General features: G+C 42.1%; 1 protein-coding gene across 3 annotated transcripts in view; it reads right to left on the minus strand.

The window, feature by feature from the left end:
- LOC139109223 (early estrogen-induced gene 1 protein) overlaps positions 1-13,972 on the minus strand; it is a 44,797-nt gene that overhangs the window by 5,528 nt on the left and 25,297 nt on the right. The window contains exons 3-8 of one of the 3 annotated variants that reach the window (XM_070668112.1): positions 4,498-4,618; positions 3,952-4,142; positions 3,491-3,696; positions 2,867-3,086; positions 1,937-2,014; positions 1,145-1,840 (exon numbers count right to left, since the gene is read on the minus strand). In XM_070668112.1, coding sequence (XP_070524213.1) covers positions 1,145-1,840; positions 1,937-2,014; positions 2,867-3,086; positions 3,491-3,696; positions 3,952-4,142; positions 4,498-4,618 — 1,512 coding nt within the window. The remainder of the gene's footprint in view (positions 1-1,144; positions 1,841-1,936; positions 2,015-2,866; positions 3,087-3,490; positions 3,697-3,951; positions 4,143-4,497; positions 4,619-13,972) is intronic. The other 2 variants (XM_070668113.1, XM_070668114.1) reach the window with 2 other exon arrangements.

The following is a 13,972-nucleotide window of genomic DNA, read 5'->3' on the forward strand; positions in this document are numbered from 1 at the left end:
TTGAGGAATCGTTTAAAATAAGTCTCAATATAACTCGGATATATTATCGTACGTACGTTAATGATATTAAAAAATTGGGGATATAAATTTTTATAACTATAAAAAGTTTGTGGAAACAGACTATGCATGTGAGAATAATAAATTTGCAACGAGACATATCTTCTTATTGCGATATTGGATAAATTTCTTTTCTTAGAACTGCCATGTAGCATATATGTAATTAGCTCACATCAAAGCCACAGAAATGATAAATGGTCGAGCATAATTACTATGGTTAATGAAACATGAGTTATTGCACTCGTATGATAAACACAAGATAAGCGATAGCGCAATATTAAAAGTTTATTTAAAAAATTATCGCTTTTTAATTAAATGCAACGCATGCCAGGATTTTATCAATTTGATACATATCTTTAGCACGATGTTAATTTTTAATAGTTGACTCAAGCAAATCGATTACGCGCAAATAAATTTTAAACGCGTGGAGCTCTCTATTAAACAATTATCATTTGTCACCACATCTCAAGCATCGCTATACTCTCTAAATAAAAGAAGATTAATCACATCACAAAAATAAAAGAGAATACGCAGAAAGTAAATTAAAAAAAAAATTAAATTAAGTGGTTAAAATTGGAGAAAACGTAACTTGACTGGAATATGCTATTAACTTTCTTAATATAGAAGATACAATGTGTTGTACAAGGAAGAGAAGTACTGGGGGGGAATTGCTTCTTCGAACATCTGCTTGTCAGGACGGAATCACCAATTACTATGGCATGCCGGACATACATCTCGTCGTTAACGATTTGTAAGTGAGATGACCTCACCTTCGAATAAAGACCGTTTAATGTGAGGATGAAAATGCAACGCGCCGTCCGCTAATGAAACGCATTGTAAATATTCACGGAAACGTCACCTTTCTACGTAACGTCCTCTTGACACGTGCTTTTGCGGAGAAAGCATTAATCATTCAAGAATAAAACTGGGTATTGCGTCACGTAGAATTCCCTCAAAGATTTTAAAACAGGAAACGCCAGGCAAAGAAACCGGGGAAACCAGAGAAATGAGAGGGAAAGAGCGGCGTCTCTCGAGATCTCCGTAAAAGAACTATGAAACTGAAAACTCGCTGATGAATGAAACCTACCTGAGGGTCTGAGCTGTCGTCGCGGGACGTAGTGGAGCTCTTTGATTGTCAGGCCTATGGAGAGGATCGGGAGAGGACACGGCTCTGGCTTGATCGACCAGTCGCAAAACCGGGCTCGTCTTGCCCTTCTCAATGCAGTCGCAGGTTTTCGACATGCCACGCCAGCCCGCGGCACTGATTCTCGGCTTCGCGATCGCGTAGACGTTACCCTGCTGCCCGTTATTCTCCTTGGCGATTGAGTTCTTTATCGAGTTATGTTCATTGTATGCCTCGAAGTTATTCCTCTCGTAATTCTTGCGCGAATACTGCGGCACCTCCGGCACCCTGAAGACCCCGGGTGCCGCCCGGGTGTCTACGTTCGCGTCGTCGCGACTAATCCGCGGATCGCTGCCGCTCAAGAGACCATTCCCAATTCCACAAAGCGGCTGCTGCTGCTTTCCGACCGAGTAAACGTTATTCGCGACGGACGTGATAACATCGATTTTCATCGGGTTCTCCACATATGTCGGCGCACTACGTGAGGAGAGAGGGCTCGATGCCGACCAGAACTGAGTTCTGGAGGCCATGTGCGACAGGGAGGACGGGTGCAATGACAGAGGCTCGATACAGGCGTCGGGTCGACAGGCGATCGGCTCTGTGGATAGGTTCTGGGAAGAGTTGGGAATTCGTGGTGCCCATACCGGCCAGGAAGGTGACCTATAAAGATCACAACACAAATGTACAAGCATGCAAAAAAAATCATAAACTCATATACATAAAGATAAAGAAAGAAAGAAAAAAAGAAAGACATACGTAAAGTAAAAAAAAGATAGAGAGTCCAGAGTCTCGTAGTTATGGCCGAGAAATTGAAAATGATGAGATTGCTTGAGGCTGGAGCAAAAACAGAGTTTCCTCGCGTTACTGACTCGCACATTTGTTAGTCATCTGTCGGATCCTTTAGTTTGCCATATATATATATAATTTTATTCATGTTATTAATTTAAGAAAAAAAAAAAAAAAAAAAAAAAGCAGTTTGTTATTCAAAAAGTTACGTAAGCTTGCTCGACAAGCAAGTTTTATCGATTACGCAGCGTATAAAAGGTTGATATTGTTAAAGGTCGGAGATAGAACATCTTTCTCGTGTCAAGATAATGATAAGTAATATTTAAAGAAAAATGTAGTATAATAAGTAGAGCTGAAATACTTTGTTAATATAGCCGAAAGTCTTTAAAACTGCATTTTAAAAAGATATTATTAGTTCACTGTAATAAAATTATGGATAATAATATATTTATTATTCACGCGTTATTTTCAGTCGTTGCAATAAACGATTATATCTTGTGCAATTTTTTTAGGTGCAACTCATGCTCGTAGCTGTTATTACTTAAACAATAAGATTGGGCAGTTCGTAAGTAGATTAGTAAAACAAATTGCGATGGATCGGATATCCATAATCTCTCCATACTGTGATACGTAATATAATTAAACTATCTAAATGTAATAAAATTCAACGTCAATCTGATTTAATTAAATGTAGAAAATAATACAGTACGAGAGATTTCTTAATCGATTTTTATCGATAATGAACTCTGGAACTTCTTGTTCACTAAGTTGGACGGTATTCGAAGTATAAATCTTGATCTAATTGTAAGATATGAACAAGTATCTTTGTTTCACGTACGAGATAGTACGAAAGTTTCAAAAGTTGTTTAAAGTAGGATTGAAGTATGTCTTAAGTCTTACCTAATGTGACCGCTATCACCGCTACTGCTCTGTCTGCTGTGTTGGCTATGCGAATTTAAGGAGCCGTAACCGGACCCTTTACTAAGTTGACTGGTGTTACTGCTATTGCGCGAGTGCCCGGATTCCGTGTGTGCCTCTACCAGAGCCTCCACTGGGACCACCGACGGTACGATCTCGCTGAGAGTCATCGGGTCGTACGTTTCCGTTCCGCTGAGAAGTTCTGGCCGCACATAATTAATTGACTCGTAACTTTCCTCTTCGTTCCATTTTCAGAAATTTATTTTTTTATTATTTTAATGTGCTATATCATCGTCGCTCTTTTATCCATCGAACTACAAAAGTTTTTACGTCTGTGAAGTTAAGGGAAAAAAAAGTGGCTCTTTGAAGCGTGAAATGTCATAAGACATAGTCGGAAGAACTTCTTAAAAGACTATCGAAAGTCTAAAAAAATTTTTGATTTACTGAAAAATGATCAAAACTTTAATTTTTTTTTTTTCTTGAATTTCGCAAAACGGAGGGCCAGCTTTACAGACGTAAGATTCTTTTCTTTTTTTTTATAAATTACGCGTGTTAAAGACAAAATAAAAAAATTAATAAAATAAAAAAAAAACACAGGCGAATTACCGGAAGTAAAGAGTGCTGGCCTCTTTTTGGGAAGACTGCCGAAACCACTGCTGGCGCTTGCTATACTTCCTGCCAGTGAACCGGTAGATACGTAGTCCTCTCGATTAGTACATCTCTCGGATGCCGTCACCTCGTCGCCGGTAACGCCAGGTACACCTTGCACCCCAGGCACCGCCAGCTGTGTCTGTTTCAGCGACGGCGAAGGGCTGAGGCAATAATCGATTAATCCGTTAATCAAAAGGATTTCAGGGACAATCTTCTAATTAAATACAGATAATTGCTGTACAGTAGAAATAAGAAATTAAAACATAACGATTGTACTCTAGTACTCTGTCAGCTTGGCGACTTAATATATTACTTATAATTAAGTGAACTATATTTAATATAGTTTATTAATAAAAACAAGAGAAAAAAAAAATTACGCACACAGTATCATCAGATAGATAAATAGAATAGCTTACACTTTAAATAAAATATCTCCGGAGAGCATATTCATTTTTATAGCAACGCGCAGCATAGAATTATCCTGACGATGTCGCGCATCGTAGCCCTCCAAGAGACACCTTCTTCGGCAGAGGCCAGCTCCCGCAAACTCCGCCAGATTTAAATCGGTGAAACCCAGTTTCTGGAAGGACCTGCCTCCTTTCAACTCCTGCCACGCAAAAGGAACTTTTATTTAAATAAAATTCGCAAATAAATCACGACGAAGAAAGCATAACTTCTCTTGTTTTACTATTCCTTTCTTTACGTGAAACCGTTTTGAATCTTAAAAAGAAATGCAGCAACTACATTTCCATATCTACTTTTCGAAGTAGGGAGCTTTAAATAAAACTAAATTAAGGCGTTATTCACAGCCGATTCTCGTTTAACGTGCATGGGAATATAACTGAAGAGTAAAACGTCCGTGAAAACAAGAGTTGAGAAGAATCTCTTAGTCTTCCTTTCGTTCCGTTCCCAGCCTGGCGATAGTTCGCGCCTCGAAATAAGGAAAGTAAGTTTGCTCTCACCTTTCTCACAGATATCCTTAAAATGCATGGATCGAGAACGCCCGTGGACGCGTTCGCGCTCATTTTACATAAAAACTCGAACTTCGCATTCCATCTCACTGTGTGCTCCTGCACTTCCTCCCTGCAAAGATAAAAAGAAATTTTTTTTTAATAGGAGACTGCAGAAAAATGCAAAGTAACGTTTTAAAAGCTCAAAAACGAATTCTCTGAACATCGTTGTGCGCTCATTTTTTATAACATTTCGCATTTCCCGGAGGAAATTCCGAGCGGATTTTTCAAGCATTTTGCGGCCGATATGCGTGCAAAGGAGCGCGAGGAGGGAGACCCAGAACTTACCGGGAAGGCACGCCGTTTCTCGTTTGATGCAAATGAAGGCAAATTGGCGCGTATGCATAATGCCGCGCGGAATCAGCGTTTCAGCTCCGCTGGGAATGAATTCGTGACCCAAAACGACACAGGCGTCCTCCCACATCGGGGCCCTTGACCGACATTGGTCGCTCGTATCTCGTTAATGAAATCGCGTGCCGATTAACGCGCCCGATCTATCTCGCTTCCGGCGGGAACATTTCCGGCGCCGACGCATCGAGATCCGCAGCGGGGGACGACACGTTCGGCAATTCCGACGGCGAGGAAGTCCCACGGACGCGCCACCACGTTCCGAGTCTCGTCGATTAAATATCAAACCGCGGGTGTAGATTCAATACGCCGCCCAACGCGATACGTTATCGTTATCGATCTCGACTTCGCTCGCGAATAAAATATAGTTTATGTTAGCACACGCCCGTGACGTAACAGACGTGACGCAGTTAATTACGCACTCGATGACGTAGTGAGCGAGATTGGAACGAGGGATGATCACGATTTATCGCGGTACACGTGATATTTATTACTCGAACCCTTGACGCGATCATCCCTGCTACTTTCTTTCTCCTTTATTTTTCCCTCATTTTTTTTTTTTTCTTTTTTTTACTCGATACACCACCTTCGCTCCTTACTTAATTCATCTCGAACAAGCGAGCGTGAAGAGCGATCAAGGCGGAGGCTGATATTGACTCATGGCGTACCGAATAATGCGTGATGACACGGGTTTAAAATAAATCCCGTGCACGGCGCGCCTACTACCGCAAGGCGCCCACGTAATTCCACCGTCTTATCGTAAATATCATCGCCAACCCTTCTTATCGGGGTGCCAGAATGTCGACGGTGGCGATAAAGGGAAAAGAAAGGAAACCGGGCAAAAAACGCGTCCACGATCGCGAGGTGCAAAATACACGCATTCCGAGATGGACAAATTATTTATATTTTTTTCCGCTTTTATTTATTTCTTTTTTTTTTTTTAAGCAGTCGCTATAATAGAAGGCTAAAAATATCTCCTTGAGTGACGTCAATCGAGCGTTTATGAGCGCGCGCACGTGGATGATATCTAGCGCGCCTTTGCTTCGCAGTATCGCGATTTTCAGAGCAGGTGATGCCACGCTGTCTCTGGACATTTTCCCGTTTTCGCAACGAAAGCATTTGCCAAAACACATTTGCATTACGAGCTCAGATAAGAGGAGCGTATTTTACGAGAAAAGTAAAATACATATATTCGAAAGAATGTCAGAGAACATGGGCGAATGTTTTAGAAATAAAATGGTAACGGATAAGTGATACCAGAGAACTTCGCGTACATTATAAGAGAAACAGATACCTACGTAGTTCGAAATAATTAACAGTTGTTCCAGCTTATTGATAAGCTTTACCTTGCAGGTAGCTATTTATGCGTCTTTATTCGAAAGATAAAGACGAGCGTGTGTTTGCCTAAAAGATGAAATTCTTTAGCAAGCTAGAGGCTATTGACTCTAAGTCTACTTTTACCGATTGCAATCAAGTCTAATATTAAATGTCGGTTATTTCTACTAAAAAGAAACCCGTCGAAAGTCGTCTACTTCGTGAATCTCGCGAAACGTGAAATATAAATCAGTCAAGGTGTTAAGCAAACGATTTAAAAAAAAAAAAAAAAAAAAAATTTTAAATAGAGGAAAAGGACGAATCTTTTTTTTTTTTTTCTTTGCGACGCCAGTCAAATAAGTCGACCTGAAGCATGTAATAAAAGAAAAGAATGACAGACGACACGCCAACGCGATGACGTACTTTGATAACGATTGATAAGAAGTTACGCCGTTCATAGAAACGCATTGCTTGCCGCACGCGATCGCGATCATCGATTGCGAGCGCTCTGCGACACGAATCCATATACATACACTCGGTAAAAATTATTTAAAACAAATGCGAGATAAATATCGCAAAATATATTTGACCCCGAGTACAATTATATAATTAAAAATAATTTTAAGCCAGCAAATTAATTTGCTAAATTATTCTACTTTCTCGTAGCGCAGTAATCAATAAGATGCCTAGAAAAATATAGAAATATAAATGGCAACGTATAAGGAGGATAATAATAAAAGCCGTGCCTGAATTAGAACAGTGGGTTAAAAGAACCGGTCTCGCGCGGCATCAAACCTCATTACGGGATAATAGCGATACGATATATCGCACACGTACGATATCGTTGCTCCATTGATAAGAGACGTGAGAACGCGGAGAACGCGAACGGGGAAGGCGAGCTCGCGGGAGATCTCCGCTTTTTGTTCCTCGGCCGATGATGAAATCTGGCTGGGCGCGGAAAAATCTGTTTCGCGATATACTCCACCCGAGAGTCTGGAGAATTCGACTAAAAATTTATTCCATGCAACTTTTATCGCTCACGTGGAAAATCCGAACGGAATTTATCTAGCTGCCTAGAGTTGTTGACTTATCGATGCGCGTGTCTCGCGTAGAGTATAATCTCGTTTGCGCTGATTTTTATCGCAGCAATACGGCGTTTCACGGAGCACGTGTGCTCCGAAAAAAAAAAGAGGAGAGAAAAAAAAAAGAACTGCCGATCCAATCAAGAATTATCGCAAATAAATTTTCCCGCTGCGAAGTTTGTTAAATCCACGTGCAGCGGAAGTCTCGCAAGCTGTTCGTGTTGCTCTCATTTATGGGATAGCGGTTTATTAATGTCGTACAGAGTTCGACGGTGTCTCTCCTTCGCACACGATTTGCATTTCGATATGTTATCTTTCTTCTGAAATGTACTGAATAGCGGCCATTCGTTCGCTAATACCGACACGACTACGTGCGATGCCACGACTTCCTATCATCTCGTGGCCCAACGGCGACCGAGTCACAATCTGCATCTGAATGAAGCCCGTCGTGCTCTCTTATGCAACGTCGTTTGCAGCGAGATCAAATGAGTATCAAAGAGGAAAGAGGCGCACCTCGGTAGCCTCTTTGAGGCACGAACGTGACGACTTATCGAAACGTTGGATTACAAAATATGAGAATATCCAGCGGCCTGCGACGTGACGAGCTTCATTTCATCTCGTTGCGCCTCGCCGTGGGTGCATTGTCCCCGCGAATGAAAAGAGGAGCCGGCGGGACTACTCGAGAGAACACTTCGCGTCTGCGAGATCTCTCTTTGTCCATAATTTCGTTTTCATTATCAGAGATTCAACCAAGCGTTACTTGACCGCGTGACAACGATAGTGGACCCGCGGATTTATCAATCTTACTCGGACACAAGCCGCCGAATGTGAACGCAATAAATGCGAACAGAGCGCTTGATTAAAATCCTAAATAATCGACGAGTTCATGCAAAAAAAAAAAAAAAAAAAGTGTAACAGAAACTAAAATATATATATACATATAACAAAAAGATAGTAATACATTTTCAGAAACCTCGCTCCTTTCGTCGGACGAGCTTTCGTATCAACGATTCATTCAATCTTCGTACTATCGATCGAGGAGCGGTTCGGAAACGCAAACGAGAACGAATGAGGCGTTCGTAATGAATCTGAATGGTTTTTTTTTTTTTTCTTTAGCTCGAACATGCAGGAGACGTGACGTAAATGCGACCGACATCGTAGGCGAGAGTAAAGCTGTAACCGGCGAGATTCCGCGGCAGCTTCCCATTGAATTCCGGCACTCACAACGAAAATACGATATACAGGGAACTGGCAGCGTCCTGCCGTTGCAAAGCTCGCGTTAGCAAGCGTCGGAAAATACTGTCTAATGAAACGAATTCTGAATGGCGACCAATAGTTTTACCGCGAGGAACCGTGGAAATGCGTCCCGCTTTATTCGCATTGTGAGATCGCCTCCGGTTCGATGTCCGTAAAATTGTTTCCCCGAGCCCCTTCCGCTTTTCCTCACCGCGGGTGTAAAATGAAAATTCATCTCCGCAAAGCTTATCGAGCGGATTATTAGAACGACGTTGGCGAAAAATGGCAATCGGTAGCACCTGCTCGCGAGCGTGTCCTAGAATAAATGCATCGAGGTCTCAACGACGTGCTAAAAGAGTCGGCGAATAATGTACGCTGAATAACGCACATTAATTAACACCAAAAGAGAAAGAGAGAAAAAAAAAAAAAAAAACGAGATTATTTGCGCAATCATCAAGAGGCGGCGTTATCGCGCGACATTTAATTATCTCCGGCTTCACGCGCCACTGAATTTTCGTTCAGCAGCCGGAGGAGCAATCGCGAGCATCGAAATGAATGATCCAACCTGCGAGCCGAGCATTTAATACAGCCTCTCTGTTGTGTAATTTGATCGTTGATTCTACCTAAGGCAACCGCGCGATACGCTCGGTGTCGTAGTCGAGTGTCAACAGGTCGGTCACCCTATTACGTTCGCTGATTTCTATTAACCTATTAGAATATTTTGTTCGCAGACGTTTAACGCGTTTTTACACGATGCCGCGAATCTCGGCGCGGTGTTTGTAACCGGTGTATTTAATATACGCGACAAAAATTGTTAACGCGATAGGAACTGGATGAGATGTATGAAACGCGCTTTGACGAAATCGATTATTCGGTCACGTAGCGTTAAAACGAGAAGGAATTTCCATCGACGAGAAGAATTTGTACGACGAGACTGATTTGTAATTAGCGACGATGAAGGGAATTATATAGAAAACCAAACTAATTGGCCGTTTTTCTTGGCTCTCGCCCCAGATTGTCCTCCACGGTAAAAGCATGTAACGTACGGCTCTGTCGGAATCTATTATTCGACGAGAGAATCCGGGAAGAGTTTGGGGAAAAATGAGATCGGGGACAAAATCAGCTATATCGAATGAGAGATCACCACTGCAGTGTGGTCCTGCCGGTTTGAACGAGTCGTTCCAAATACGTCAGCGCTTGGCGTAATGCAGACGCGACTCTAAAAAGGCGAATATACCGCCGACTGCATGCTGTGCGTGCTTTAAAATCGGCAATATTGGCGCAAGAACATTCCATTAGTTGGTCTCAAATCCTAATATCACGCTGCGAAACTCCCAACGAGACGGCGAGCCAAGAACCCGAGGCCAATTTCAGACGTTCGACTCCTCGGAGACTGTGCCGCTAATTTTATTTGTTAATAATAATAATAATTTTCTAGCGTTCGATTATTCCGAGATTTTTTATATTTTGTAAAATCAATGCTGGAACAACTGCAGTTTAACTGCCACCGAAAAATGAAACGCAGCCTAATGGAAACGGGGACCATTTAAAAAGTGCAGCTGCAAGAATACATTCAAAATTCACGAAGTGAAATTCAAGACAAGTTACGATGCGACTTTTACAAAGTCGTGACCCTTACATAGAATAGTAGACCCGCGAGACCGAGTTAATTCTCCAGATAACGAACTCGGAAGTTCGCCGCACTCAATCCACATTGCGATTAGACGTTATCCATAAAGCCCTGTTAAGCTCACTGTAGGCCTCATTTCAGCCTGACCTTTGTACGATCAGATTCGTACGCGAGAGCGAAACACGCGACAAGTCAATGGGGCGTATATTCGACGCTTACGTAACGATCACTGATTTCGGATGCAAAACGAGCGAGCCGATAATAGGCATAATTACGAGGGCGTATTCGCGCTGAATTAATTTACGCCGTTAGTCAACGCTTCTCGCCGAAGCGGAGTTTCTTGTTGAAAAACAACCGAGAAATAAAGAACGATCCAAGTCGATTAATTAAGGATTCGCGCCGAGATCGCGCCCATAAGATGCGAGCAGCGAATATCAAAGCGGGTTTCGCCATATCGAGCACGTTCTCCTCACCCACCTTACTCTCACCCTCGGTATGGGTCTGGAGAAACACGAATGTGACTGCAATAGTTGCATTAGCCGTGGGCAAGGCTGTTTCAAGGCTGTCGAGATCGCATGTCGCTTGCGGTTTTGCAACGCGGCATGTGTGTAAACGGGACAACGAGTCCTCTCATCTCGAGAGATGAACACTGTGCGTACACGATTTACGTTAATTGCAGTAACGAGGTACACTTTTAGTACCTAGAGGAGATTCTAGCTGTTTGCAAGAAAATAATAAAAAAATTGTTACGGGCTAAAATAATAACCGGTAATTCAGAAACTGAATTGCTACGCGAGAATTAATTATTTCTCGAATAAAAATTAAATTATAATAATGACTGAGGGGAAACGTGGCCTACTACACCTATCCGTATTCGGCGGCCGAGAGAGAGAGAAGTCACGTACGCCAGCAGTCGTCGCTGCTCGCCGCAGAAAATGCCATATCCGCCTTTCAATGTACATGATATAAAGCCCTAGTTAGCCCGAATAAAACGCTCTAATCGGCCCATAGACAAATCGATCGACCATTCTTCAACATCAAGTCGACTAGCTATATTTGGTTCACCTTGCACGTGAATCGCCGAGAATACCATTTACGAAGAATTTATACGACGTTGATATGCAGCGTACGTTAAAGTTCAGAAGCGCGGATACCGAAATATCCCATTTTAAACATTTACGGTAATCGTAGTAGTAACATTCACGATGTCGCCGTCGTGTTTCATGAATGATGCGACCACGTAATAACGGGAACGGAATAACAGCGGAATACTTAGAAATAACGACTCTTGCTGACCAAAAAAAAAAAATTCAATTTAATTCCAATAATAAAAAAAATATAAAAAATAAATATAAAAAAAATCAGATAAGTTACGCGTTGCATAAAATGATTTTTATCGACTCTGTAGTGTCCCGCTAAACCGCCGCATTTTTTTTTTTTCTTTTCTGTTCCACTAACGAGTCGCTGATACTCGAGGAATTCCTTCTTTAAGGCAGGAATCGCGACAAACAACGGAAAGAAGCGCATCGATTGTCCCTGTTGACCGCGCTGTCGCGGAATCTGTTACGATCTCCGTTATACCGGACGTCGAACGGTATCGGGATACGTTTCAAGATAAATAGCGGCTCGTTTTCACGGTAGTAAAACTATTAACCGGGGATCGCGCGAGGAATTCTCGAGCCTACCGTCGAAAACTCGGGGACAGGTGTCCTCGGATATTCTCATTAATTAACAGACGGCTGTAAAAATAAAGCCAGCCGCATAAAGCGGGCGAGTAGCAGTATTCGAACTCGTGACTGGTGTCGCGGATCGTATCGCGATTCGCTTTACGTGCCGCATTATTCTCTATTTCGTATCTCGATGTAAGGCGAACGAAGTGCACCTCCGAGGAAAACCGTTCCGTGGAATAATGCATGTAACAGTAAACGAGCCGCGGCAACGCATCGGGAATTCAGTTCTTGAGTTTCTCAATTTTATCCCCGCCCTCGTCCCTTTCCTCGGTGCGTCGAATTCTAAACCGATATTCCGCGGCGAGAAAACGTCGCTGCATTAATGAGATCTAACGCGGCGGTATGTGTGACATTGCGTCAAGCAAACGGAGCTAATAAAACTGTCGTCCCGATTCGCTCGGATGCGAAACGCAGTATCCGTATATGCAGAGAACTCGTCGTCTCGATCGCGCGTTCTGATTCCAGCGTTACCTAATTATTAATTAACTACTCGATTGATTGGCTGTCGCTATCAAACGTTAAATTAAAAAAAAAAAAAGGCAATATATAATTTGCATACAATTTTTTGTCTTTAAAAACTCTTCTCTTTCATCAATCTTTTTTTTTTTTTTTTTATTTCCTTCAACATCAAAGATAAATTTGAATAAATGTTTCAAAAATTTTTCGTGTGAGTTTTTTGTAAAATAAATTTTCTCGCCGATGAAAATTCCTGTAAACCCGAATCGATTTTTCTCTACAAAAGAAGCGGCGGACTCACGTCGTACTTCGCGATGTGCTTGCGACATAGTGGCAGCTAATTGTTTGTACAGACGTCGCGAGCTTGCAGGCCTTGTTTGCGCTTGTCAGCTGCAAGGCGCGTTTCAGAAAGAAGAGAAGAGAGAGAGAAAAAAAAAAAGAAAAAGAAAAAAAATGGCAAGTGCGACGTGCGAAGGTGGAACGATTCGCGTAGCGACCGGTGATGTAAGCTAATAATAAGCACGGTTTATTCTTGGTGATGCACACCTCGCGCGCGGAGAAGCCGCAGGAGAAGATTCCCGAGAGGCACAAGGATTTGAGACTCATTAGAGGCCGGGGGGAGATCGAAGATTGGCCGTGAACTCTGCGTCGTTCGTGGCTGCCATCATCTCGCATAATTCGCTACGTCCGAGGAACGCGCGCGTGCCAAGGCGAGCTTATTATTTCATGAAATAATCGAGACCGATCGGGAAACTCGCCGGTGGCGATGATGCCGGTCGAAGACGCAATCGCCACGTTTAACACGTTACAACAATCGCCTAATGACGCTAACACGTAGGCTCGACACATATGTCGAGTAAACCCGTGCGATCTCGCTTGCGCGAAGGTCTTTCGAAATTGTCATATCAATAATATTTTTTATTAATTAATTAATCATTCTTCTACCGTTTCAAAATCGATTTTTTTAACCGCAGCCTTTCGTGGAATCATTCGCGAATTTTTCTTGGTTGTAATTAATTTTTGTATTTAATTGATTTATTGCTGGGTTCTTTTCTTTTTTTTTTTTTTTTAAAGAGAGAAAGAGGTATGAGTAATCCGAGATAATGCACGTTCGAAATTAACTGATAGCGAGAAAACCAGACCGCTATCGGTTCTTATCTCACGAGCGATCTCAGGCGTTTTATTTTGCCGATATTACAACTGATACCGTCTGATATCCGTAATCCAAGAAATTACATCGTAAATTCTCGAGAACGCGCGATGTGTGTCTTTTGAGAAAATTTTTTCTTTTTAACGCGATACACAATAAAGCTCTCGCTTCCGAACTTCTCGCTCAAGGAACAGAAATAAACGTGCATGGCCCTCGTAGATATCCGCTCATAAATTGATAAGTATGTACACTCATGCGATGGAATCGTATATTTGCAAAGTGACCCCTATTTGATCGAGGAAAAAGTCGATCGCAATTGGAAATAATTTCATGAGTCTGCGAGTTGGTCTCCGAACAAGGAATCGATGAAGTCCAATAACGCGCAGAAAGTTTCGACATGATTTTCGACTCGAATAGGTACTCCGGCAATTTCTCAAAGACAATTTCAGCAATAATAAATTATAATAAATATATCAGTAAG

The sequence above is a fragment of the Cardiocondyla obscurior genome, linkage group LG17, assembly GCF_019399895.1.
Source record: "Cardiocondyla obscurior isolate alpha-2009 linkage group LG17, Cobs3.1, whole genome shotgun sequence".
In the NCBI taxonomy this organism is placed as follows: domain Eukaryota; kingdom Metazoa; phylum Arthropoda; class Insecta; order Hymenoptera; family Formicidae; genus Cardiocondyla; species Cardiocondyla obscurior.